Raw genomic sequence first — 26,433 nt, 5'->3', positions numbered from 1 at the left:
GAATACGAGGAGCAAGAAAAAAAAAGCAAAATACATAAACGAGGAGAACACAAGGGGCGAAAATCAGAGGAGGATCAAAAGTGTGGCACTACGTGGAGTAAGAGAAGTGTGAAAAACCCGAGGCGAAGAAACAGGGGAGAAGAATACGAGGAGCAAGAAAAAAAAAGCAAAATACAAAAACGAGGAGAACACAAGGGGCGAAAATCAGAGGAGGATCAACAGTATGCCACTACGTGGAGTAAGAGAAGTGTGAAAAACCCGAGGCGAAGAAACAGGGGAGAAGAATACGAGGAGCAAGAAAAAAAAAGCAAAATACAAAAACGAGGAGAACACAAGGGGCGAAAATCAGAGGAGGATCAACAGTATGCCACTACGTGGAGTAAGAGAAGTGTGAAAATGCTGATGCGAAGAAACAGGGGAGAAGAATACGAGGAGCAAGAAAAAAAAAGCAAAATACAAAAACGACGAGAACACAAGGGGCGAAAATCAGAGGAGGATCAAAAGTGTGGCACTACGTGGAGTAAGAGAAGTGTGAAAAACCCGAGGCGAAGAAACAGGGGAGAAGAATACGAGGAGCAAGAAAAAAAAAGCAAAATACAAAAACGAGGAGAACACAAGGGGCGAAAATCAGAGGAGGATCAACAGTATGCCACTATGTGGAGTAAGAGAAGTGTGAAAAACCCGAGGCGAAGAAACAGGGGAGAAGAATACGAGGAGCAAGAAAAAAAAAGCAAAATACAAAAACGAGGAGAACACAAGGGGCGAAAATCAGAGGAGGATCAACAGTATGCCACTACGTGGAGTAAGAGAAGTGTGAAAATGCTGATGCGAAGAAACAGGGGAGAAGAATACGAGGAGCAAGAAAAAAAAAGCAAAATACAAAAACGAGGAGAACACAAGGGGCGAAAATCAGAGGAGGATCAACAGTATTCCACTACGTGGAGTAAGAGAAGTGTGAAAAACCCGAGGCGAAGAAACAGGGGAGAAGAATACGAGGAGCAAGAAAAAAAAAGCAAAATACAAAAACGAGGAGAACACAAGGGGCGAAAATCAGAGGAGGATCAACAGTATGCCACTACGTGGAGTAAGAGAAGTGTGAAAATGCTGATGCGAAGAAATAGGGGAGAAGAATACGAGGAGCAAGAAAAAAAAAGCAAAATACATAAACGAGGAGAACACACGGGGCGAAAATCAGAGGAGGATCAACAGTATGCCACTACGTGGAGTAAGAGAAGTGTGAAAATGCTGATGCGAAGAAACAGGGGAGAAGAATACGAGGAGCAAGAAAAAAAAAGCAAAATACAAAAACGAGGAGAACATAAGGGGCGAAAATCAGAGGAGGATCAACAGTATGCCACTACGTGGAGTAAGAGAACTGTGAAAATGCTGATGCGAAGAAACAGGGGAGAAGAATACGAGGAGCAAGAAAAAAAAAGCAAAATACAAAAACGAGGAGAACACAAGGGGCGAAAATCAGAGGAGGATCAACAGTATGCCACTACGTGGAGTAAGAGAAGTGTGAAAAACCCGAGGCGAAGAAACAGGGGAGAAGAATACGAGGAGCAAGAAAAAAAAAGCAAAATACAAAAACGAGGAGAACACAAGGGGCGAAAATCAGAGGAGGATCAACAGTATGCCACTACGTGGAGTAAGAGAAGTGTGAAAAACCCGAGGCGAAGAAACAGGGGAGAAGAATACGAGGAGCAAGAAAAAAAAAGCAAAATACAAAAACGAGGAGAACACAAGGGGCGAAAATCAGAGGAGGATCAACAGTATGCCACTACGTGGAGTAAGAGAAGTGTGAAAAACCCGAGGCGAAGAAACAGGGGAGAAGAATACGAGGAGCAAGAAAAAAAAAGCAAAATACAAAAACGAGGAGAACACAAGGGGCGAAAATCAGAGGAGGATCAACAGTATTCCACTACGTGGAGTAAGAGAAGTGTGAAAAACCCGAGGCGAAGAAACAGGGGAGAAGAATACGAGGAGCAAGAAAAAAAAAGCAAAATACAAAAACGAGGAGAACACAAGGGGCGAAAATCAGAGGAGGATCAACAGTATGCCACTACGTGGAGTAAGAGAAGTGTGAAAAACCCGAGGCGAAGAAACAGGGGAGAAGAATACGAGGAGCAAGAAAAAAAAAGCAAAATACAAAAACGAGGAGAACACAAGGGGCGAAAATCAGAGGAGGATCAACAGTATGCCACTACGTGGAGTAAGAGAAGTGTGAAAATGCTGATGCGAAGAAACAGGGGAGAAGAATACGAGGAGCAAGAAAAAAAAAGCAAAATACATAAACGAGGAGAACACAAGGGGCGAAAATCAGAGGAGGATCAAAAGTGTGGCACTACGTGGAGTAAGAGAAGTGTGAAAAACCCGAGGCGAAGAAACAGGGGAGAAGAATACGAGGAGCAAGAAAAAAAAAGCAAAATACAAAAACGAGGAGAACACAAGGGGCGAAAATCAGAGGAGGATCAACAGTATGCCACTACGTGGAGTAAGAGAAGTGTGAAAAACCCGAGGCGAAGAAACAGGGGAGAAGAATACGAGGAGCAAGAAAAAAAAAGCAAAATACAAAAACGAGGAGAACACAAGGGGCGAAAATCAGAGGAGGATCAACAGTATGCCACTACGTGGAGTAAGAGAAGTGTGAAAATGCTGATGCGAAGAAACAGGGGAGAAGAATACGAGGAGCAAGAAAAAAAAAGCAAAATACAAAAACGACGAGAACACAAGGGGCGAAAATCAGAGGAGGATCAAAAGTGTGGCACTACGTGGAGTAAGAGAAGTGTGAAAAACCCGAGGCGAAGAAACAGGGGAGAAGAATACGAGGAGCAAGAAAAAAAAAGCAAAATACAAAAACGAGGAGAACACAAGGGGCGAAAATCAGAGGAGGATCAACAGTATGCCACTACGTGGAGTAAGAGAAGTGTGAAAAACCCGAGGCGAAGAAACAGGGGAGAAGAATACGAGGAGCAAGAAAAAAAAAGCAAAATACAAAAACGAGGAGAACACAAGGGGCGAAAATCAGAGGAGGATCAACAGTATGCCACTCCGTGGAGTAAGAGAAGTGTGAAAATGCTGATGCGAAGAAACAGGGGAGAAGAATACGAGGAGCAAGAAAAAAAAAGCAAAATACAAAAACGAGGAGAACACAAGGGGCGAAAATCAGAGGAGTATCAACAGTATGCCACTACGTGGAGTAAGAGAAGTGTGAAAAACTCGAGGCGAACAAACAGGGGAGAAGAATACGAGGAGCAAGAAAAAAAAAGCAAAATACAAAAACGAGGAGAACACAAGGGGCGAAAATCAGAGGAGGATCAACAGTATGGCACTACGAGGAGCAAGAGAAGTGTGAAAAACCCCACGTGAAGAAACAGGGGAGAAGAATACGAGGAGCAAGAAAAAAAAAGCAAAATACAAAAACGAGGAGAACACAAGGGGCGAAAATCAGAGGAGGATGAAAAGTGTGGCACTACGTGGAGTAAGAGAAGTGTGAAAACGCTGATGCGAAGAAACAGGGGAGAAGAATACGAGGAGCAAGAAAAAAAAAGCAAAATACAAAAACGAGGAGAACACAAGGGGCGAAAATCAGAGGAGGATCAAAAGTGTGGCACTACAAGGAGCAAGAGCAGTGTGAAAAACCCGACGCGAAGAAACAGGGGAGAAGAATACGGGGAGCAAGAAAAAAAAAGCAAAATACAAAAACGAGGAGAACACAAGGGGCGAAAATCAGAGGAGGATCAACTGTTCGCCACTACGAGGAGCAATAGCAGTGTGAAACACCCGAGGCGAAGAAACAGGGGAGAAGAATACGCGGAGCAAGAAAAAAAAAGCAAAAGACAAAAACGAGGAGCAGACAAGGGGGGAAAATCAGAGGAGGATGAAAAGTATGCCACTACGAGGAGCAAGAGATGTGTGAAAAACCCGAGGCGAAGAAACAGGGGAGAAGAATAGGAGGAGCAAGAAAAAAAAAGCAAAATACAAAAACGAGGAGCAGACAAGGGGGGAAAATCAGAGGAGGATCAAAAGTGTGGCACTACGAGGAGCAAGAGCAGTGTGAAAAACCCGAGGCAATGAAACAGGGGAGAAGAATAAGAGGAGCAAGAAAAAAAAAGCAAAAGACAAAAACGAGGAGCAGACAACGGGGGAAAATCAGAGGAGGATCAAAAGTGTGGAAATACGAGGAACAAGAAAGGTGTGAAAAACCCGAGGCGAAGAAAAAGGGGAGAACAATACGAGGAGCAAAAAAAAAAAAGAAAAAGAAAAATACGTGGAGCAGACAAGGGGGAAAAATAAGAGGAGGATCAAAAGTGTGGAAATACGAGGAGCAAGAAAAGTGGGAAAAACACGAGGAGAAGAAAAAGTGGAGAACAATACGAGGAGCAAAAAAAAAAAGAAAAGAAAAATTTGAGGAGCAGACAAGGGGGGAAAGTAAGAGGAGGATCAAAAGTGTGGAGATACGAGGAGCAAGAAAAGTGTGAAAAACACGAGGAGAAGAAAAAGTGGAGAACAATACGAGGAGCAAAAAAATAAAAATAAAAGACAAATACGAGGAGCAGACAAGGGGGGAAAATAAGAGGAGGATCAAAAGTGTGGAAATACGAGGAGCAAGAAAAGTGGGAAAAACACGAGGAGAAGAAAAAGGGGAGAACAATACGAGGAGCAAAAAAAAAAAAGAAAAATACGAGGAGCAGACAATGGGGGAAAATAAGAGGAGGATCAAAAGTGTGGAGATACGAGGAGCAAGAAAAGTGGGAAAAACACGAGGAGAAGAAAAAGGGGAGAACAATACGAGGAGCAAAAAAAAAAAGAAAAGAAAAAGTCAAGGAGCAGACAAGGGGGAAAAATAAGAGGAGGATCAAAAGTGTGGAAATACGAGGAGCAAGAAAAGTGGGAAAAACACGAGGAGACGCAAAAGGGGAGAACAATACGAGGAGCAAAAAAAAAAAAAAAGAAAATACGAGGAGCAGAAAAGGGGGGAAAATAAGAGGAGGATCAAAAGTGTGGAAATATGAGGAGCAATAAAAGTGGGAAAAACACGAGGAGAAGAAAAAGGGGAGAACAATACGAGGAGCAAAAAAAAAAAGAAAAGAAAAATTCGAGGAGCAGACAAGGGGGAAAAATAAGAGGAGGATCAAAAGTGTGGAAATACGAGGAGCACGAAAAGTGGGAAAAACACGAGGAGAAGAAAAAGGGGAGAACAATACGAGGAGCAAAAAGAAAAAGAAAAATACGAGGAGCAGACAAGGGGGGAAAATAAGAGGAGGATCAAAAGTGTGGAAATACGAGGAGCAAGAAAAGTGGGAAAAACACGAGGAGAAGAAAAAGGGGAGAACAATACGAGGAGCAAAAAAAAAAAGAAAAATACGAGGAGCAGAAAAGGGGGGAAAATAAGAGGTGGATCAAAAGTGTGGAAATACGAGGAGCAGGAAAAGTGGGAAAAACACGAGGAGAAGAAAAAGGGGAGAACAATACGAGGAGCGAAAAAAAAAAAAAAAAGAAAAATACGAGGAGCAGAAAAGGGGGAAAAATAAGAGGAGGATCAAAAGTGTGGAAATACGAGGAACAAGAAAGGTTTGAAAAACCCGAGGCGAAGAAAAAAGGGAGAAGAATACGAGGAGCAAAAAAAAAAAAAGAAAAAGAAAAATACGAGGAGCAGACAAGGGGGGAAAATAAGAGGAGGATCAAAAGTGTGGAAATACGAGGAGCAAGAAAAGCGGGAAAAACACGAGGAGAAGAAAAAGGGGAGAAGAATACGAGGAGCAAAAAAAAAGAAAAATACGAGGAGCAGACAAGGGGGGAAAATAAGAGGAGGATCAAAAGTGTGGAAATACGAGGAGCAAGAAAAGTGTGAAAAATCCCAGGAGCAGGAAAAGGGGAGAAAAATACGAAGAGCAAAAAAAAAAAAAAAAAACAGAAAAATACGAGGAGCAGAAAAGTGTGAAAAATAACAGGAGCATCAAAAGTGTGAAAATACGAGGAGCAAGAAAAGTGTGAAAAATCCCAGGAGCAGGAAAAGGGGAGAAAAATACGAGGAGCAAAAAAAAAAAAAAAAGACGAGGAGCATGAAAAGGTGTGAAAAATGCGAGGAGCATGAAAAGGTGTGAAAAATGCGAGGAGCCAAAAAAAAAAAAATCCCCTGAGAGTTCTGCCCCGCCCTCTCCTCTATCATCTTAAGCTGCTGGGCAATGTGATCATCACACATATTTTCACATCCTTTAAAAAAAACATAGTTTTAAAAAAAATGCCTAAATGTAAATGGATGCAAAGTCAGACATTTACAAACAAAAAGGTTCAGAGCAGACTTTGGTTTCATTCAAACCAGAAACACTCTTAAAAAGCATTACAGAGAGTAAGGACAGTGCAGAGAGCAGGAACAACGTGGCTAGAATCTAGTAAATGCATGTGAAATTCTACCATAGAGTTTGTTTTCAATCCATGTGGAGGGGAGGGTGCGAGGGAGGGGAACATTATTACAGTCCCCCAGGGGTGTCTCCTCCTCTGACAGGCCATCATCATACAACAGTGAGTCGGATGGGGTGGACACGGCCAGGTCCAAGTAGTCCTGGAAGGGAGAGAGACCTGGTCACTCCTGGAGCAGGTCATTGCTGGACATGCCCACCCCTCCCCACCCCCGCCCTGCCTGATAGCAGAAGCCCCAGCCGAGTCCCACCCCGCACCTATCAACCTCTCGCCAGATCTGAGCCCCTGGCCAGGTCTGTCAGCATGAGTTCCCCCAGCCTCTGGTCCTCATCACAGAAAATCACCTCTTGGAGGCAGAAATGTGTTCCCTCATTGTTCTGGTCCTCTCTCTGCAGCGCTAGGGGCACCAGGCCCAGCACTGGAGAACAGGCCTGTTTATAAAACCTGAGGCTCTGGGATTGCAGTCCCGTGACTCATGTGGGAAGGCCAAGACACATTCCCCATCTGCTCCACACTTTCTGGCTTCCCTCCAGGCACTCCTGCCATCTCCAATATCAAGTCAGGACCAAGAAATCTGAGTCATCGGTGTGGGTTTTGCATAAGATGCTGCTAGAGGCTTCAGCTCCCAAGCAGGATGATTTGTGAGGACCGGCTACTTCCACTGCCCTGGTTAAAGGTGTCAAGAATGCTTCCAGTGTGTTTCTGGCTGGTTCTCAGCACTGTTCTAGGAAAGCTGTTTGTAGGCATCAGCTATTACCTCTGTTTAGGGCAAATCATAGGATGTGCCCAAACGATACACCAAGGTTGGGTTTTATTCCAAGGGGCCCAGTCCATGCATCTTGCCTTCCATGTTTGGAGAAATGACAACTTTCAGTAACTGTGTCAATTTAAGGATGAAACCACCAGAGGGCAAGCAAGGTCTGTGTCTATTTTCTTTACTTGCATCCCCAGCATCTAAGGCAGAATACAGGAGGCAGCCCATTGCCCAATCAATATTAGTGAAAACTGTGTTGATTTCCTCTATCACCTAGAGTTGTAAACTGGAGGCACACAGATATGTTGTTTGGCCCACACTGAGCTTTTGGAAATTGCTATAAAAACTGGGAAACATAAACATCCCTTAAAAAGCCCTGGCATGCTGGCACTCTTATTCCTACAGGTTACATTGTCTATGGTAACAGGTCCTTCAGAGCCAGCTGGTAGGTTACTATTTGTCACAGTTTCCACTGCTCCCTTCACTTCCCACCCCTAGCCAGACCCTTCATAGAATCTGAATTTAGGACACATTCATTCCAACTTTACTTCCTCAAGTTCCATTATTGAAAATAATTTTGTTTGGCTTTGGCATATCTTCTTCCCACCCCTGTCTGTGGAGGGCTCTTCCTAAGTGTCAAGGTAAAAATCCTGGTTTCTCCCTAATTTCAAGAAGTCCAAGAGGCCTGGATTAAGGATAAAGGTTCGTGCCCGCCCCGCCCCCTGCCCCCAGTCTGCCCTGCCCCCTACCAGGAGACGACATGACCATCTCACTCTGCACAGCCGCACTCTGCCTTTGTATTGGGAATTCCATGAACTGGGGTGAGGGAAGTGGCACCAGGGATTGGCTCCGGGTACTCACTCTGCTCTTAACCATCATCTTAGATATCTAGGTCTTTGCTGATGTCGGCAAACACTGGCCTCTTGTCTGGTTCCCGCTTCCAGCACTGCAGCATTAGACTGTACCTGGTGAGACAAACAGGTGGGTGGTGACAATCCAGCAAGGATTGCCCAGTCACAACCACCACACCCAGTACAGTGCACCTGGGCCCCAGAGGCTCTGGTCCAAAATCCCAAAGCTGTTCCTGTGTCACTGACATCCTTCTCTGAGTTGGGCCAGGGTATGATGGGTCAGCAGGGGCTCACAGTGTCTGGCGCTGTGGTCCAGCCATGCTTGTTATGGCAGCTAACGCAGAAATGCCAGTCCTTAAAACTCTTATGAAGGATGAACTGTGTATGAACACAAAAACCTGCCAAGCACACTCTGTCTTGCACCTCCCTCCCTCCCTCCCCTGGGGCTCTGGCAGGGCTGCAGGGGCCACCTTGTGGGTGAGTGCTGGGCCTGTGCCTGCCAGTCTAGGGTGCCCAGGGAGGCAGCACCTACTCACCCTTGCACTCCCACAGCCCTGAGCCAGGCACATGGCAGGTGCATGACAGACTTTGTAGAATGAATGGACCAGTGTGTGTCTAACTATGGATGACCCCCTTCTCATGTGTTCTCAACCTGTTCTCCAAGGATCATCTGATGGAACCACCATTTGATGAGAAGATTCTGGTGCCCTCAAGCTGAAGTCCAGGTGCCATCTGCCTGCTCTTTGTCTGCCTTGGTGTCTCCACTTGGGCGCTCCCCTGTATGTACCCCTGGGGCCATTCTGAATTACCTGCCCCTCCCCAAGCATCCTGGGACAGGTCTCTAGCCTTAGACTGAAGCTGCTCCCTCATCCTTCCACCACCTCTCCTGGGGTCCTGCTCCCCCTCAGCTTGTAAGTCCCCCCAGGAGGCCCACCCAGCCCCCAGTGGAATCTGGGTCCCCAGCATCTGCCATCATGCCCAAGGGTGGTTCTCTGTCATCTGTGCCTTTGTCTTAGCCCGTTGCTTCCAGCTGCCCAGCTCGCCTAGGGCTGGCACCCAGGGCTGCCCAGCAGTGGGAAAGGATGAGTGTGCATGACCCCACCCCTCCAAAACCTGGAGTGTCAGTGGCTGGGGAGGCTGGACCAGAGAAAGCATGCTCACATCTCCTCGCTGCAGTTGTCTGGCCTCTCCATCCGATAGTCTGTCTTCAGAAGGTTGAAGAGCCGCTCTGGAGGAATCCCAGGGTAGGGGTTGCCGCCCAGGGTCACAATCTCCCACAGCAGGACACCAAAGGACCACCTGCAGAACCAGAGGGCCAATGAGCGACTGCACTGAGTCTGTGGCATCCTCAGCGCCCCAGATATCCTCCCCCTGGGCAGCAACAGGACCCGAGTTCCCTGTACAGAGAGTGGTCCAAGTGCCCACAGTTTCAGCCTAGGCTGACCAGACAGATGGAAGTGGAATGGAGGCGGGACCAGGTGTCTGCCTGCCCTGCCCCAACCCCCTGGCAAGCTGCTGCCCAAGCTCAGCCCCCATATCCAAAAAGGGCAGGTGGCTGACCCCTGAGGTGAAGCTCTGTAGCATCAGAGACGGCACAGGGAATGCAAATGAGCACAGTGAAAAGCAGGTCAAACTGAGGCCACAGGGCACCAGGGCACTCTGCAAAACCCCTTCACCTTTTCTGTGTGCCTGGAAATTTTCATAAGATGTTAAAAGGAAAAAACACTGCAATGGGAAAATATCAACTGTGAGGGAAAATTTACTGTCAAGTGGGGACAAAATCATCACAAAACAGCATTATCACACAAGCCCGTTTACAGTAATAAAGAATGCCTGCATGCCACGGACAACTCTAGGCAAGGCCTGTGAGTGCTGGCCGTAGTTATTTTGGGATGGTGGGGCCCCATTGACTTTTAGTCTCATTATGCTTTCCCCTGCATTTCCAGTTGTTTTACAGTCCACTTGGTAATCAGAACACAGCTGTTAAAACTGTTTAAGAATTGCCTTTTCACAGCCTACTTTATTTAAAACATGCAAGGCTGTTTACAGCAGAACATTTGGAAACAAGTCTGTTGTGGTTTTCAAAACAATTGAGAATGCAGTTGGACTTGGAAGACTTGAGTTTTGGTCTTGGAGCAGTTTGGGTACCGGAAACCCATTCAAGGTCACTCCACCCTAAACCTGTCTCTGGGTGGGGACCAGTCTCCAGGGACCTGCTTGAAGCCCGCTCACACTCAGGCTCACAGAGAGGGAACTGTTCAGCTGGGACTGTGTGTCACTGAGATGTCCAAAGAGAGGGCAGGGGAGGTGGGGGAGGCAAGGGGGCTGCAGCTATGGCTCACATCCTCATGCATTCCACCGTGGCACTCAGAACTACTGCCTGGGCCTTTGCCATTTGCTGTGTGAGTACACAAAGCTTCCCCATCCACAGCCCCCCAGTTTGGGGAGGTCACTCTGGACGGCTGGAATGAGCTGACAGGGACTCAGGGCAACTCTGTTCCCCAGCAGAGCTGCCCAGACAGGTGCATACATGTAACCTCCACCCCAGGAAGGCAACACCCAGACTCACACATCACTCTGGGTGGTGTAGATATGATCAAAGAGGGACTCAATGGCCATCCACTTGACTGGGATCCGACCCTAAGGAAGGAGTGAAAGAAAGGCATTAACGTTGCTCTGAGATCCTAGGAACTGGTGTGTGTGGGGGACACATCTCAGGCTCTTTCAGCTCTTAGGGAACACTGAGTAATGACTCCAGTGTGTTCCTGGGTAGAGGCCAGCAGCCCAGCCTCACAGGGGCTGGAGTCCTAGCCCCGCCTTCCTAGGCTTGGCTGAGACCCCCGAGGGAGTCAGTCGGCCTGCCCACAGCTATACAAGGTGTGCTGGTCATGCACCACATCCCAAGGAATTGATGCTAAGTGCAAGCCAGGCCCCACTGTGGTCACTTCTCGGGAGATCAGGGGCACTGCACCCTGGGTGCTGCCCAGTGGGTAGGCTGGAAGCACTTCCATCAAGATCTCCCCTGATTTCTGAGGGTGAAGGGGTCTGGGAAGCCAACATCCAGTGTTTCCATCTTGGGAATTTCTGACACAAATGAACACACTAAAGGCCTTTCTAAGAAGCTCTGAGCGAAGAAATCAATGTGAGTGTCTTGAGTCTGATTTTTCCCTTATTTTATCCCAGGGCCCTTTTAGCATCCTCTAAAAGACTGTCCTCCACCATGGAGAGGCTGGAGTTCAACCTAACAAATCCTTTCTAATGCAACTTAAGAAATAGCTTTTTGGTACAAATAGATCAGCGGGCTTTCCTGGTGGCTCAGTGGTAAAGAATCCACCTGCAGTGCAGGAGATGCGGGTTTGATCCATGGGTCAGGAAGATACCCTGGAGGAGGAAATGGCAACCCACTCCAGTATTCTTGCCTGGGGAATTCCATAGACAGAGGATCCTGCTGGGCTACAGTCCATGGGTCGCAAAGAGTCAGACACGACTGATCGATTAAACAACAACAAACAGGTCAGCATCAAGGCACAATCAATTAAAAAAAAGGCATTTGCTTTGGATTTTAATGCATTTATTGTACTTCTTTTTTTTTTTTTAAAGTACTATTTAGGATTCATACCCTACATGAAGTGTGACTGCTTCGAGGGTGTGTGTTTCTAACAATGCAACCTGCAGGCTGTGCTCTCAGGGGCCGAGCTTGGGCACCTTGTGCTTCCTTGCTGGGTGACACAGGGCCTTCCCGAGGACCAGTGCATCAACAGGAAGTTCCATCCAGCCCCCTCCACGGGGTAGGGAGCACCCCTCTCCACTTCCCCTTCAGCACTTCTAAGATGTGCTGTCACAACAGAAACCCCACAAGAAATCAAATGTCATCCTCACAGCCCCAGGAGCACCTGGGCTTCACTCGCCCCTCAGAGCAAAGCTGAAGTGTATGTCGTGGCTTTCTGTGTTTTTCTTTTTGAGCAGCATCTGTTCTGAATGCCAGCTTAGCTGTGTGTCTTGAGGGGGCCTGTGATCTTCCCTGTCTAGTCTGTCACAGGGAGGCTACTAGAAAGGGGTTGGGAGGATAGCAGCACCAAGAAAGTCAAGACCAATGTCACAGGGAAGGGGACCATACCAGGGAACCAGGTTTCCCAAGAAGGTCCCCGAACCACCTGTTTTAGTGACTTGGAAAAAGCTTCCCAAATCTCTACACTGTAACTCTGGACTTTGTCTCCAGGATCCTCCTGATTGCCTTCCAAACTCACTTAGTCAGCCGTTCCTAGGCCCTTGGACCAGGAGCATACCCTGCTGTAAAGTGGTTCAATCCTTTCTGTAAAGAATGACTAGCAAGCTTGGGTTTAATTCATTTCTTTTCCCCAAGCAAAGGACTAAAGTTACACAGAAAGTAAAACAGTGACCTTCACTCTGCAGCAGTGAGAGGAGCAACTGCAGACAAGAAGATTGTTATTTCTGCAGTGGTGGGTGACCTTTAGAAGTGATAGTGATGAAAAGTGAGAGAAGCTGCAGGAACCCCACTCCCAGCAGGGAGCTCCAAAACAGCACGTGTGGCTGTGAGGAAGAGAAGGAACAGGCTCAAGACTGAGTCCTGCTCTGGGTCTCTGGGGACCCAGGACTAGGAAAGAGTTCGGGGATGAGGACTGGAAGTTTGCACTCTAAAAACCCGCTTTATCTTCCTCAGATCAAAATCTGTCCCCACCCTGTGGGCTCCCTGACCATGCCCTCTGCCCTCAGGCCATCACACCCCAGAGCCTGGTACCTTGCTCCTCTTCACGTAGGAATCCTCTTCATAAACATCTCGGGACAGACCAAAATCTGAGATTTTCATCCTGTGGCCCTCGGCTACCAGGATGTTTCTGGCTGCCAAGTCCCGATGGACAAGCTGTGGAAAAGACAACAGCAGGGACCCCTGAACCCCGGGCCAATCGCTGGCGGAGGGGGCGCGGGGCTGGGGCGGCACGCACCTTCATCTCAGCCAGGTACTGGATCCCTTGTGAGATCTGCCAGGCAAAGGAGACAAGGTCGCCCATGGTCAGGGCCTGCTCCTCCAGGTTGTCCAGGTAACTGGAGTTGCGGCTGCCCCCGCTGCCCACGTAGCCAGGTCCCGCCTTGCGGCTCTCTCGGAGGAAGCCCCGCAGGGAGCCGTACTTGGCATACTCCACGATGAGGAGCAGTGGCCCTAGGGGCAGAGCAGTAGGTACGTGGGCTGGCTGCTTAGGTGACCCTGGGCAGGCAGAAGTTGGGCCAGCACGGGGCAATCGCTTCCAGCAGCCTGAGGACTCAAGCCTCAGCTCACTCTCCCATCACTCTGCTCTCCACCTTGCAGCACTATGTTACTTCAGTCATGTCTGACTCTTTGTGACCCTATAGACTGTAGCCTGCCAAGCTCCTCTGTCCATGGGATTTTCCAGGCAAGAAGAGTGGAGTAGGTTGTCATGTCCCCCTCCAAGGGATCTTCCTGACTCAGGGATTGAACCCAAGTCTTTTACATCTCCTGCATTGGCAGGCAGGTTCTTTATCACTAGTGCCACTTGGGAAGCTCCTCCATCTTGCAGGGGCTTTGGATTCCAAAGCCAGCTGCCTGGACAGTTGACCACAACCTCTTTCCTGGGTGTCCAGGGCAAGCAGTCACTGCATTTGAAGCTGCCCTGGGAGATAACCACTGCTGCTCGGATGTCAGGAACTTTCTGTACCCCTGGTCTTGCCACAGTATGGCCTGGGGACAGCTGATGGAGGCAGAGGTTCTGGACTGCCCCTGGCCACCCTCTCCCTGCCCTGCCTGCTCTCAGGCCACAGTCCTCCCCGAGGCCCGGCCCTGAGTGCTACTGGTGCCCCTGCTGCTCTCTCCCTGTCGGCCTCCCATCTCCCTCACACCCGAAATACACATGCACCCACGCGCACATGCACACACACACACACACACACACACACACACACACACAAAGTGGGAGGCCCCCAGGGTGGCAAAGCAGTTTTGGAAGACTAATAGAGCAAAATGCTCTTATGTGAAAAATGATCTGCCATTGCCTTTGCCACCCCAGGCTGGGGTGGGGTTGAGATCACCTGGAGGTTATGGCATATCTAGTAGGTGCCCAGGAGACACTGCTCATCTCTGGACTTCCCTGTCTTAAGGGCTCAGCCTGGGGCAGGGTGCTGACAACCAGGATGTCGCCAGAGACCCCAGGGAACACTCCTGTGGCAGCCCTCATGGTCCACTGACACACAAGTTTCAGGCAAGAGCCAGAGAAACCATGCTTCCAGGAAGAGAGAGGACAGGTGCCAGAGAAGAAAAGGATGGGGATGAGGGAGAATGCAGAATGGAGCAGCCCAGAGCCCCTGGCTTGTGCCCAGCAGCTGCTAGTCCCCGGCTGGTCTTACCATCCTGGCTGCAGGCCCCGTACAGCTTGATGACTTGCGGGTGGTTGACCTGCTTCAGGAGGTTGAACTCTGATAGCAGGTCCCACAGCTCGCTTGGGGAGGCATTCTCTGAAATGCACAGAAACAAAGCAGGTCACAAAGTCCCTGCTACCACCATGCTGGGTCACAGGCGCAAACGAGGGGTCTACACAGACTTGTCTCCTTCCCAGACATCCTACTCAGGTTCAGACTGAGGCCTGCCAGGACCTCACTGCTTGGAGCTACTCTCAGCCCATGGGAGGGTCAACAGCGGCCTCAATTGCCTACAGGGAGTAAGAACCAGAGGAGCGCACTTCCATGTGAGCAGAGTCTTTCCATGGAAAGCCTTCTGGGCTGGGCTATGCATGCAAATGGCATTATTTCCCTGCAATCACCATCTCTCAAAGACAGTGGCGTTAACCCTTCATTAACCCTTCTGGGGAGGTAAAGGGACTCCCTGGTGTCCCCAAACACCTGCCAACCAAGCACTTGGCAAAGGGGGGTGAGGCCCTGGAGAAAGGTGAAGGCCATGAGACTTCACAGAAGTCGTCTTGCCATGCTGAGTGTGTGTTTTCCAAGGGCAGAGATAGTTGTGCTCAGGAGCTTGGGTGTGGAGGTCTCCTGGCCAACTGTCCTCCTGGGTCATGGCCCCACATCCCACTGCCCAGTTGTGCCACTGCCTCTGGCTGTAGACTTGTCTGGAAATGAGAAGACAGCTGCAAGATGGGGCATTGGAACCCTTTGGACCACACATGAGTGACCCAGGGCCAGTCTCACTGTGCCCTCTTAGGGCCTGGGGTCTCATAGACAAGGGGCAACCCCAGTCTGAGGGCCTGGGTAAGTACACAAAAGTACCCGGCACTGCATGGCTCCCCGACTGCTGAACATCAGAGTGCATCAGCCTAAAATGTGCCCATCACATGGCCACTGGGCCCTCAGTTGGTCAAGCTGAGGCAGAACTCAGCCATGGCAGAGGACTGTCTACCCAGTCCCTGCTGAGAAGCAGCAGTGAGGATACCCAGCATGTGCTAAGACTGGGGCAGTGCTGGCCCACTAAGGGCTGGGGGGGATGGGGACTGGGAAAGGCAGGGACCTGGGGGACAGGGGCCAGTCCTTACAGGTGGTCTCTTCACCAGGACCTCAGTGGACGCTTGGCGAAAGAAATTAATGGGGCAGACTGAGGTGGGGAGAGCTGTCGGTTTTGAACTTAAGGGCTTTTAATTTAAACTCGGATCTTTACCCAACATTGATACACAAGCAACATGGCTCTGAAAGCTTTCAAGGGAGGAATGTCTTACCCTGCTTCTCCAGGGACCACACCAGCCCACATCATCCATGGTGGAGGTCCCTAGACTGCAGCCACTCAAGAAGAGCAGGGGAGGCGTATTGGTTCTTCAGGAGGCAGCAGGCTGATTGCCAGAGTCCTGGCTGTCATAAGGGCTTCATCCACCCACTGGGGCCCCCGCAGGTGTGAGTGGCAGAGCCCCCTGTGTACTGCCTGGGCACGTACCTTTCAGCATCTTCACAGCCACAGTCGTGTACCCTGCTTTGCCTTTCAGCCGAAAGGCTGTGGCCTTGACCACTTTTCCAAATTCACCTTCTCCCAGAGTTTTTCCAAGCACCAAGTTCTTCCGTGGGAATTCCCACTTGGGATCCTCCTACATTGGGTTTGAAGGAAAAAGAGAGGGAAGAGAGATGGCGAAGGTAAGAAGAAAGGAAGAAGGCAAGAGCCGGCGGACAAGCTCCATGTGCAGACGGCCGACTGTCACCTGAAGTGACAGGTGACAGTCACCATGTCCAAGGGCAAGACCCCACAGTCAGGCCCTGAGGTGCCATGACAAGATGCGTCCCCCCACAGGAAGGCAGGTGTTGCCACAGACTGGCTGGACTCCGTATGCTCATACCCTCACTGGCCTCCATCTACTATAGATGCCCTGGGCCACCTCAGGCCCAGGGCCTGGTATCTCCAGTGAGAGAGTCAGGGTTTACTCAGCACCCACAGGTGCTCACAGGGGGACCACAGCCTCTTCCCTGGGACTCAGGCCCAAGCCTCATGGCACCACCTCTGTTTTGGACACCAGGCACTGACAGTGGCCCAGGCTCCAGGACTTCCAAGAGAACTCAAGTGGCAGCTGTGGCCCCAGTTGCCTACCAGCCCTGCACTCCCAGCTACAGGATGGGGTGTCAAGAACACCTTCCTGGTGTGGCAGCCTCTAGAAAGTTACCACTGTGCCCCTCAGGTACCCCCCCATCCCTCCCTGACAATGTGTGGAAGAGTCTGCTCCTCCCACAGCCCAGCCACTGGCCAGAACTTGCACACACCGGCCTTCCCAACACACCATGCCCACTGAAGACCCCTCTGGGGTGGGGTCTTCCCAGACCCCAAGACTGGCTCGAAGACCTGAACTCTGGGGATGCTGAAGCCTGTCTGGAACCTGCCTTCCCGTCAGCACTGGATGCCCAGGTCCCCAAGTCTTGCTGTGGCTGGGTGTGGGCATGGCTCCAGGGGCTGCTTATGATGTGCCTGGCAGGCTCGCCTAACCCACAGACACACACTGGTGACCCACTGCCCCCCCCCCAGGGACCAGAACCCTGTGTTCTTACGTCTGGGAGCAGAGGCAGGCTCCTCTAAGCACCACGGCCAGGGGCGCCTTCCAGCCAGCTCCCCAGGTGTCCTGGTGTCTCAGCTTCCCCAATAACCCATGTTGTTTGTTCTTTAAGTTGCAAAAGAGGCAGTCGTGTCTGACTCCCATGGACTGTAGCCAGGCTCCTCTGTCCATGAGATTCTCCAGTCAAGAATACTGGAGTGGGTTGCCATTTCCTCCTCTACCAAGAATCCATAGTCAGGCTCAAAGGTGACAACAGAGTCACCACCACCCTGGTGTCCACACTGCACTGGATAACAGCTGACTGCACATAAAGACTGGGCTAAGAGGGGATATCTCTCATTTGTTTCTCTTTAAAAGTGCTAAAACCCCAAAGTGTCCTCCCCACTTTATGTAAGACAGAACTAAGGCCAAAGGGTCGAATAATGTGTCTAAGACCTCAGAGCTGGTCAGTGTGGTCCTGGGCCTCCGGCCCAGCTCTGGCTTCTCTGCACTCTGGGCTAGAGGCTGAAAGTGGTCCGTGGCCCCCCCCCCCCCACAGAAGAACCTCTCTCATTGTGTGTCTCAGCACAAACCGTCAGGGCATATAAGGGAATCAAATGGCTCGTCCCTGGGCCACGAGGGCCATTCCCAGATGTGGTGGCCACAGAGGCCTCCTTCCTGACTTTGCTGGTTCCAAACACTCAGCAGGTGGGAGGTCTCCAGCCCCCAGTCCCCATAGTATTTCAGTCTCCTCAGCAAAAACACTGGAGGGCAGACAGGCGGAGGAGCAGCCTGGCCGGGCAGGAGGTGGTGTCTGAGCCTCCCACACTAACTGCAGGCCCAGACCATGTCATGGAGGAGGAGGCTTGGGCTGATTCTCCCCTCTTGGCAGGCCAGTCACAGAGTCCTGGGGCCAGGCTCCCCTGATGGTGCCTGAGAGGCCTCTCAGCAACCCCACTCTCCAAGCCACAGACAGAATCCCCTCCTGGCTGCGGCCAGGCCCCCCACCTGCCAGTCTCTCTCGCCTGGATGGGGACAGTGTTTCATCATGGGGCTCCTACCCAACAGACTCCCCAGCAGAGCGACCCGTGGAAATGAAGGCAGAACATCAGCCTCCAGCCCTAGGGTGGTCCTACCTTCTGAGAATAAAACCCACACACTCCTCCTCAGGGCCTCCCCCAAGGCTGCATCCTCCAGCACTTGGGGCCTCCGTAGGAGATATCTTAGGTGGGTACAGCATGGCCTGCCCTCTCCTTGGAGCCTAATGGCCCAGATCTCAGTCATTTAAATCCACACCCATCCTTTTCCACACTGATTCACGCTCTCTGCCCCACCCCTGCCTTCTGCCCTCCCTGAAAGACATCTCGGTGGAGGTTAGAAGACAGCTGGAAGCTCACGAGGTCCTCCTGGCAGGCAAGGATGCAACAACCCCAAGGGCCCTGCCCCTTCTGTCCCCTCCTCCTTCCCCAGCTGCCCTAGACCAGAGGCTACCCACATGGCTACCTGGAAGGGCTGCCTCCCTGGCCCTGCTGCCACATGGAGAACCTCACCGGGAACTTGAAGGTGTCCACTGAGACCTGGTTCTCCATGGAGTCCAGAGAGGGCCGGCAGGCACCAGATGAGGAGTAGCTGACCGGAAAAGCTTGGGCGGGTCGACAGAAGGTCATCTCAGCCGAGGCAATGGGCGGCTTGTGGGCATTCTTGCGGTAGCGGTGGATGCAGAAGGTGGACAGCAGCACAGACAGCAGCACAGATACGATGGAGAAGACCACAGCTGCCGTGATCACTGTGCAGCAGAGGTCATCACGCAGGGTGTCTGCGGGCGAGTAGGGGCTGTGAGAGTAGACACCCCACAAGGGGGACCCCCAATACCCAACAGAGCCACACCTGTGACAGCCAGGAAGTGGCTGCTGTGACCGACTGTGAGCTGCCTGCCAACACTCCTGACCCATGGCAGGTACTGTTCTGTATGTTTTTGCTACAAGAGACTATTATTGCCCTTTTCTGGAAGGAATGAGCATTTATAAACATCCTGCCTGAGGTCACACACCAGAGGTTGTGCACCCCTGCACCTCCCCCACCCTGGAACGTTGCACTGAAGCCAGAGGCCCAGGGGCCCGGGGGGTGGGAGAAGTTCTTCTCCTGCATTCCTAATATCTTCTGTATTTTCTTCATGTTCAATATATAGTGGAGAGGAAAGACAAGTGGCCCAGGATCTGGGCCATGCAATGACCACCCAAATGCCAGAAAAGCTCCCCATGTGTTCAGTGGGGCCCCCCTGTTCTAGAAGAAGCACCTGGAGGGTGCTGGGAGGGGGGACCCAGCTGGCCAATGCCACAGGCCCAGGAAAGGCTCTACACAGGCACAGTCTGAGGAGATGCTGAGCTATTTGGTGGAATAACTAGTTTTCCAGCCCAATCTTTATTATAGAACTTGAGGCCAGGGAATTCTTTGGTGGTCCAGCAGTTAGGACAAGGAGCTTTCACGGCTGTGGCCAAGATTCAATCCCTGGTTGGGCACCTAAGATCCCATAAGCCTTGCCAAAAAAAAAAAAAGGAACTTCGGGCCACAAGGCAGTCTTAGTAGCCTTGAGCCAGCTCCTTGTCTGCACACATGGGGGAACCAAGACCCCAGGGAAGGAGGAAGATCTCCTAGGTTTCTCTTCCTTCCTGCAATCTTCTCCCTTGCTCCCTGGAGGCTCAGGGAGGTGTGGGGATCCCGGCCAGCTGTGCCCCCCACCCCCCCACCCCCAATGCACCTTGGCTATCCTCCGGCTCGCAGAAGCACTTCTTCTTCTCAGGGAAGCAGTTGCAGATACCGAAGCCAGCTTTAATCCCCCGGCGCTCCCCAGGTTCGTGCCCACCAATGATGCTGCCGCCCCCTGAGGACAGACACCACCCACTCAGCAGCCCACTCTCAGCCTCCAGGGGGACCTGGCCAGCCAGGACCACCAGACAGGATCATGAGAGGCCCCTCCCCACCTGATGTCAGCACTCTCACGCCCAGGGAGCACAGTGAGATCAGAAGTCTAGGTCACCCCAGGCAAGAGCCTCAGCATGCATGCATGTGTGCTAAGTCGCTTCAGTCAGGTCGACTCTTTGCAACACTGTGGACTGTAGCCCACCAAGCTCCTCTGTCCATGAGATTCTCCAGGCAAAAACACTGGAGTGGGTCACCAGGCCCTTCTTCAGGGGATCTTCCCAATCCAGAGATCAAACCTGCGCATCTCCTACATTGGCAGGTGGGTTTCTTTACCACTAGCGCCATCTGGGAAGCCCCAGTTGCAGCATGATGAGCCCCCAAACCAGCTCCCTGGCTGCAGCAGGTGAGAGGAGGAACCCACAGGCTGCCCTGGGCCCAGGTCAAGGTCCACACTTGGTTACTTTTCAGAAGCAGAAAAGGGGCAGAGGGGGCAGCTGGCAGTCAGCAAAACGGGGGACAGGGAGTCGTGCCCCATGAGTTGGCTAGAGCAACACTGGAAGGGTGTGGGTCAAGCCAGCAAGCTCTAATTTGGGGGGAGGAGCGCCTTTATTAAAAAAAAATGTTAGGAAAGGGCTCAGCACGCAAAACCCAGAAGCTTGGCTGGTCTGGCTGAAATGCAGGTGAGAGTCCAAGCCCCTTTAGCTTGTTACTCCCCCCACCCAATCAGGCTCCTGCTCGCTCAGAGTCACGGTGCAGGCTCATCGGGCTGCTTACGGAGGCAGTCCTTGGGGCAGATGTTGGGGTCTCTGCTCTCCACGGCATCACAGTGTCCATCGGGGCAGGTCCTGATGCTGGGGGAGCAGGTGGAGAAGTTCCTGGTTATCCCTACAACACAGAGTGGGCAGTTATGACCACAAGGGAGCAGCTGCCCTGTTCAGACTGCAGAGCCAGGAGGGTCATACCCCAGGGCCTTCCAGGTCAACCCTGTACCCCACCCCATCCCCTGCAAGGAAGAGCAAACTGAGATCTGAGCAGAGAAGAACCACACACAGAGCCCTACCAGCAGGGCATCCCTGAGGTACAGGGCAGCCAGGATGGTGGGGGCCAGAGGAGCCAGGCAGTCCCAGAGCTGTGCCAGGCTCACATCAGAGAGGCCAGAAGAGACCAGATGAGGCTGGGACCCTCTCTAGGCTGCACTGTGGGTGGGACCCTCAGATTGGTGGGCCCAGCTGGCAGCCAGTTACTGTCCACACCCAAGGCTGCTCAGGTCCCTCCTATTTGGGTCCATGTCCCCTGGGCTGGGAACTCCTGGGTAGAGCCTCTCTGAAGACCACTTTGGATATTTTGAATTATTTTAAGGTTTGTGTTTTCATGAAGTAAAGCCAACCATAAATGACATGTCAACAGTGTAGTCTACCTTAATTCCTCCACTTCTTGGATGCACAGTAATATTACCAAGAGATCTTCGAAAAGTGTCTGTGAACTATGTGTTTAAAAGCATTGGGTGAATGGGGGAAGAGTGGGGAGAAGGGATAGTCAGGGAGTTTGGGATACACATGTATACACACTATATTTAAAATAACCAACCAGAACCTACTGTATAGCACATGGAACTCTGCTCAATATGCTATAAAAACCTCAACGGAAAAAGGATTCGAAAAAGAATATATACACGTATATGTATACCTGAATCACTATGCTGTACACTGGAAACTGACACAACATTGTTCATCAACTATGCTCCAATATAACATAAAAAGTTAAAAAAAAAGAGAAGGCATTGGGTGAATATAGTGGCTCAGATAGTAAAGCGTCTGCCTGTAATGCTGGAGACCTGAGTTTGATCTCTGGCTTGGGACAGTCCCTGGAGAAGGAAATGGCTACCACTCCAGTATTCTTGTCAGAGAATTCCATGGACAGAGGAGCCTGGTGGGCTACAGTCCACAGAGTCCCAAAGAGTCAGACACGAGTGAGCGACTAACACTTTCAATTTCACATTCACAACTGCACATGTATTTATGTGTATATGGGTAGAGAAATGGATATATACATGTTAATTACCATCTGGTTTAGGCACCAATACAGAAATTCAGAATTTTAGAATAAAGTAAAAAGAAAACACACACATCTCAACTTTGGCCCCGACCTTCTCAAGTCCAGAGCGAGCTCAGTCTCAGGCACCTGTGATCCCATCGGTGATAAACAGTTGGAAGGTTCTCTGTTCCCTGCGCTCGTGACCACCCTCTCCTGGCATCAGGAGCCACGGCAGGGACCAAGCGCAGGGGAGGACTAGATGGGCAGGGGTGGGGGGTGTCACAGAGGCTGGCAGGGCCTGCATGCACAGACCCTACTCCCCCTCAGCCCCCATCACACTCCCCACCGCCTGGCTCTGCCCAGGGCCTACCTTTGCCATCTCCCTGTCTCCACTCGCACCTGCCTGTCAGAGAGCCCAGGCCACCGCATTCCTCACATTCGGGCTGCCTCTTGCTGACCACGCAGGACAGGGGGCAGCCAGGCTCTTCAGGCATGTCTAGGGGTGGCAGAAAGCAGTCATGGGGGGCCAGCCTGCCATGGGCACCCATGGGTGCAGGCAGCACTGGCTGGAGCTGTCCCGAGTTGAGCCCAGAGAGGAGGCAGTCACTAAACTCTGGGGGCGCAGGGTAGTGAGGGGGCTGCTGGGGGAGGGGTGGCATCATAGTCACACAGCAGGGGCAGCTAAGGGGCTGAGTATGGAGTGGGGATGGGAGGTGGCCAGACTCATCCAGGGACACGCAGGACACCCAATTAAACTTGAACTTCAGAGAACAGTGAATACCTGCTTTGTGTAAATATGGCCCTAATATCACAGGGACATAGGGGAGTTTGTCTTCTAATTCACTGCAAAGGCTGCACGAGATGTACTTACACCACAATAATTGCTTGTTGTTTACCTGAAATTCACACTCAACCTGGGTCCTATATTGTACCTGGCAGCCCTAAAACAAGTGCACAGGTAGGTCCTGCTGACAGAGGCGATGGGCAGCAGCGGCCACCCACAATGCTGTCACACTGGACTAAACTGTGTCATACCTCCCCCATCATCCTTCCAGTGCAGCTGTGCGCTGTTTTCTCATCTTACAGAGAAGGAGGCTCAAGAAAGCCCACTGGTCAGTGACGGGGTATAGGACGGCACCCTTCTGCAGGAACAGCCCGAGGCTCTGCCACGCCCCATCCACCCTGACCCTTCCCGCAGCCGGGCACTCACACATCCCTTCCACGGTAACGAGCAGCAGGGCCTGGGCTTGCTGGTGGGTTGGTTTCTCGGTGGCCACCACTGTGTACTGGAGCTGGGAACACTCGGGCCGCTGCAAGGCCTCCGTGTCATTCACGAACAGGGTCCCCGAGGTGTCCTCAGCTGAGGTGACCATCCCCAGGGCGCTGCAGTTGGCGCTGGAGGGCTGCAGCCTGTACTGCACTTGGATGCCGCTGAACTCCTGGCAGTTTTCCACGCAGACTTTCCCAATCTAGGCATGGGATCACGGAACCCTTAGCCAGGTGAGTAGACCACCTGGGACAGTGGCTGGAGGGGCTCCATGCCAGCTGAGTCCCAGGACAGTTTCCCACTCAGCCCAGAGATGGTGGTCCCCAATCTCCCCATCCTCCATGCCCCTGGAATCTGCAGACCCATCTGCCTGCCTGGCCTGGCCTGGCCCTGCGCAGACCGTGACACCACCCTTCATCCCTGCTCCTGGGAGCCGGAGGTGAAAAGAACACAGGGTGCCGGGCTTTGGTTTAGGGACTGGCCCTCCAGGGAGGCGCTTGCTGGCTTGCCCGGCTCACCCCTCACTTGCTCCCTCATTTGGGCACAGAGGCAGCCTGGATGCCTCCCACACACCTCCCTCCCCTCTGGGCAGGGGCCGTCGTGCTCTGGGCACCACTAGGGTCCATCCTCAGTGTCCTGCCTGGGTCACCTGCCTGGTCAGCCAGAGCACAGCACCCGGGCCATAATTCACACAGCAGGGTTGCTGTCCCACCCAGGTCCTGGAGCCTCCTCCGAGACTTGGGCCGGAACCCCTGGGAGAGAAGGGATACTTCTCCAGGGATGCCTCATGGCCACAGTGGTCACTGGGGCCTGAACTCTCCTTTTCCCTCCCTCACCACCCAAGGTGGAGTTAGGGCTGCTGGGGCTTGAGATCAGAAGCTCTGACCAGTCAAGGTCGAGGGCTGCGGGCCTGGCGGCAGTGATGGCACAGGGCCCCCTGCTTGCAGCCACAGGCCAGGCCCTTGCTCAGCCTTGCTCAGGCCCAGGGCAGAGCCAGGCTCCACCAAGCCCACTCCTCATACCACAACAAAACCACCTCCTAGGCTCCGAGCACTTCCTTGTACAGAGCAGGTTCACTTCCACTTTCTCCTGTGATCCTCAAAATTGCCTGAGATCACCACCTTCAATTTATAATCATGAATACTAAGGGGGGGCTGGTGAGAGACAGCAGTGTGTGTAAGGCTGGGCCAAGACTCGGGTCTCTGCACCCTCGTGAGTCCAGGCACAGGGAAAGACTTAGTCGTCAGGGGTGGGCGGTGTTGCAGAGGCTGGCAGGGCCCGCCCTCTCAGACCCCACTCCCACTCAGCCCTCATCACCCTCCCCACTGCCTGGCTCTGCTGACACACCCCTGGCAATGCCTATGCCTGCCTCAGCCCCCCTGGACACCCCTCAGGGCCCCCTGCTTCGTCACCTCTCACCAGCCTTGCCCTCTGCTTCCAGGAAAGGCCTGGCGGGGGTGGCAAGTGGGGTGGCCTGGCCACGTCCAAGGATGTGGCTCTTCTTGTGCTGGGTCCTAAGTGGCTGCCAGGAGCGGAGGTGGCATGGGAACCAACCACAGAAACTGGCAAAGCCACTGTCCTAATTAGGAGATGACCCTAAATGGGATATTCTAAAGGGCACATGGCCACAGCTATGCCATTAGGAGAATGCAGTATGTTAAGTCATGCCTGCCATAACTGCAAGTAAACTTTAAAAAGTGCTTCAGAGAAACATTCTAGAAAGAATTGCACCAAAACGTTAAACACTGGCTGATATGAGGAAAAGAGATCACTCTTATCTATCCCTTATATCCTTTTGATGAATTCTTACCACTTCCCTTTTTTTCTACTTCTAATCACTATTTTCTGATGACAAATGCAAAATAAGCTCTAGCAAACAGACTTGCAGGAAAGTAGGAAATAGAAGCACTTCCTGTCTTTCCTTGCAGAGGTCTCCACTAATGCCTATGTTTGCACACTTGGAAATTTCTGGCAATGAAGACTTGGTTTTGAACATATGGAGCCACCTAAGACCAATACTTCTGCAAACTACTTTTCCCACTTCATTCACCAGGAATGTCTTTCCAAGTCAGCATAGATTTAACTGGCACTGCTCTTTCATTAGTAAAAAATGTAAACATGCTGAGAAGGGAGAGGGAAAAGAGGGGCCCACAAAGCCCACCAGCCCCACTCCTTTCTCCCACGGCCTTAGCCTCCTTGGCTTTGTGCCTGTTGCTCCCCAGGGCCACTCTGTGTGCTCAGGGAGGTGGTGTCCCCCATGTGACCCCATCCTGGGAGTCCCTGCTCCTCCATTCCCCTCCCCAGGCTGGCAAGAGGCCAGGAGCTCACCTGGGCAAAGCGGTGGGCCCGCCGGCTCACGGAGAAGGAGTAGGCACTGGGCAGGCTCAGGCTGATGGGCAGCACGGACACATTGAAGTGGAGGAGGACGACACCCTCCCCCAGGCCCTGGAAGTCTGAGTCGTTGACCAGCACGGCCAGCTGCACAGCCCAGCTCTCCGAGATGGGGAGGCTCTGGTTGAGAACCAGCCCTGCAGGTGGAGGCATGTGATGATAGGTAGGGGCCCTGCCCAGGGTGGAGACCACTGCCCCACGATGCTGCACATCTCCCCTGCAAAGCATTCCCTGGACACATGGGCATACGTGTGACAACAGGTACTTCTACCCACACGGTACACAGACAACAGACCTGGCTGTAGGCACTAAGGTTGAAATATTTTAAATGTGAGTCACTGTGCTGAGCTGAGCCCAGAAGACCCTCCTCAGCTGGGAGGTAACCTCAGTGAGGTGTGTGTGTGTGTGCATGTGTATAAGAAAGATGCATGTCAGGGCAAGGACACACAGGTAAAGACCCACCACCACCACCAGCAAGGTCCCAGAAAGACCGTCCTGGCCCCTGAGAACTTCTCGCAACAGTACCAGCCTCCTATGGACCCTCAGATTCCACAGGCCTCAAGCACCCAGGAGCTTCCACACTCCTGAGCAGTCACCGTGTGCCAAGGCTAAGATCCCCATTTAGTGGAGTACAAAGGAGGCGAGGATCTCTGGGTGCACATGGCATACAGAGTGAGTGTGCAGGGGCAAGGATGACATTTTCCCTTGCACAGAATAGAGGTCATCAGAGCTTGGTGAGGAAGAAGACAGGAAATAGGATTAGGTCAGGCAGAAAGGGGTAAAGGCACCAGTGATCCTGGGTTCCCC

The 26,433-nt window shown here is 51.8% G+C and overlaps 1 protein-coding gene across 1 annotated transcript in view; it reads right to left on the bottom strand.

Annotated features, from left to right (window-relative positions):
- Positions 1–6,293: 6,293 nt before the first annotated feature.
- Positions 6,294–26,433, bottom strand: part of LOC122691254 (proto-oncogene tyrosine-protein kinase receptor Ret-like) — a 22,443-nt gene continuing 2,303 nt past the window's right edge. The window contains 15 exon segments of the mRNA XM_043897909.1: positions 6,294–6,565; positions 8,039–8,062; positions 8,064–8,142; positions 9,190–9,327; positions 10,598–10,668; positions 12,788–12,910; positions 12,993–13,207; positions 14,407–14,514; positions 15,935–16,082; positions 18,563–18,828; positions 19,771–19,893; positions 20,709–20,819; positions 22,339–22,464; positions 23,179–23,437; positions 25,564–25,763. Of these exon segments, the coding sequence (XP_043753844.1) occupies positions 6,386–6,565; positions 8,039–8,062; positions 8,064–8,142; positions 9,190–9,327; positions 10,598–10,668; positions 12,788–12,910; positions 12,993–13,207; positions 14,407–14,514; positions 15,935–16,082; positions 18,563–18,828; positions 19,771–19,893; positions 20,709–20,819; positions 22,339–22,464; positions 23,179–23,437; positions 25,564–25,763 (2,171 nt within the window). The 3' untranslated portion in view covers positions 6,294–6,385.

This window comes from Cervus elaphus, unplaced genomic scaffold (genome assembly GCF_910594005.1).
Source record: "Cervus elaphus unplaced genomic scaffold, mCerEla1.1, whole genome shotgun sequence".
NCBI classification, from domain to species: Eukaryota; Metazoa; Chordata; class Mammalia; order Artiodactyla; family Cervidae; genus Cervus; species Cervus elaphus.
The sequence above is the reverse complement of the archived record's forward strand: the minus strand, read 5'-3'. Positions and strand labels throughout refer to the sequence as shown.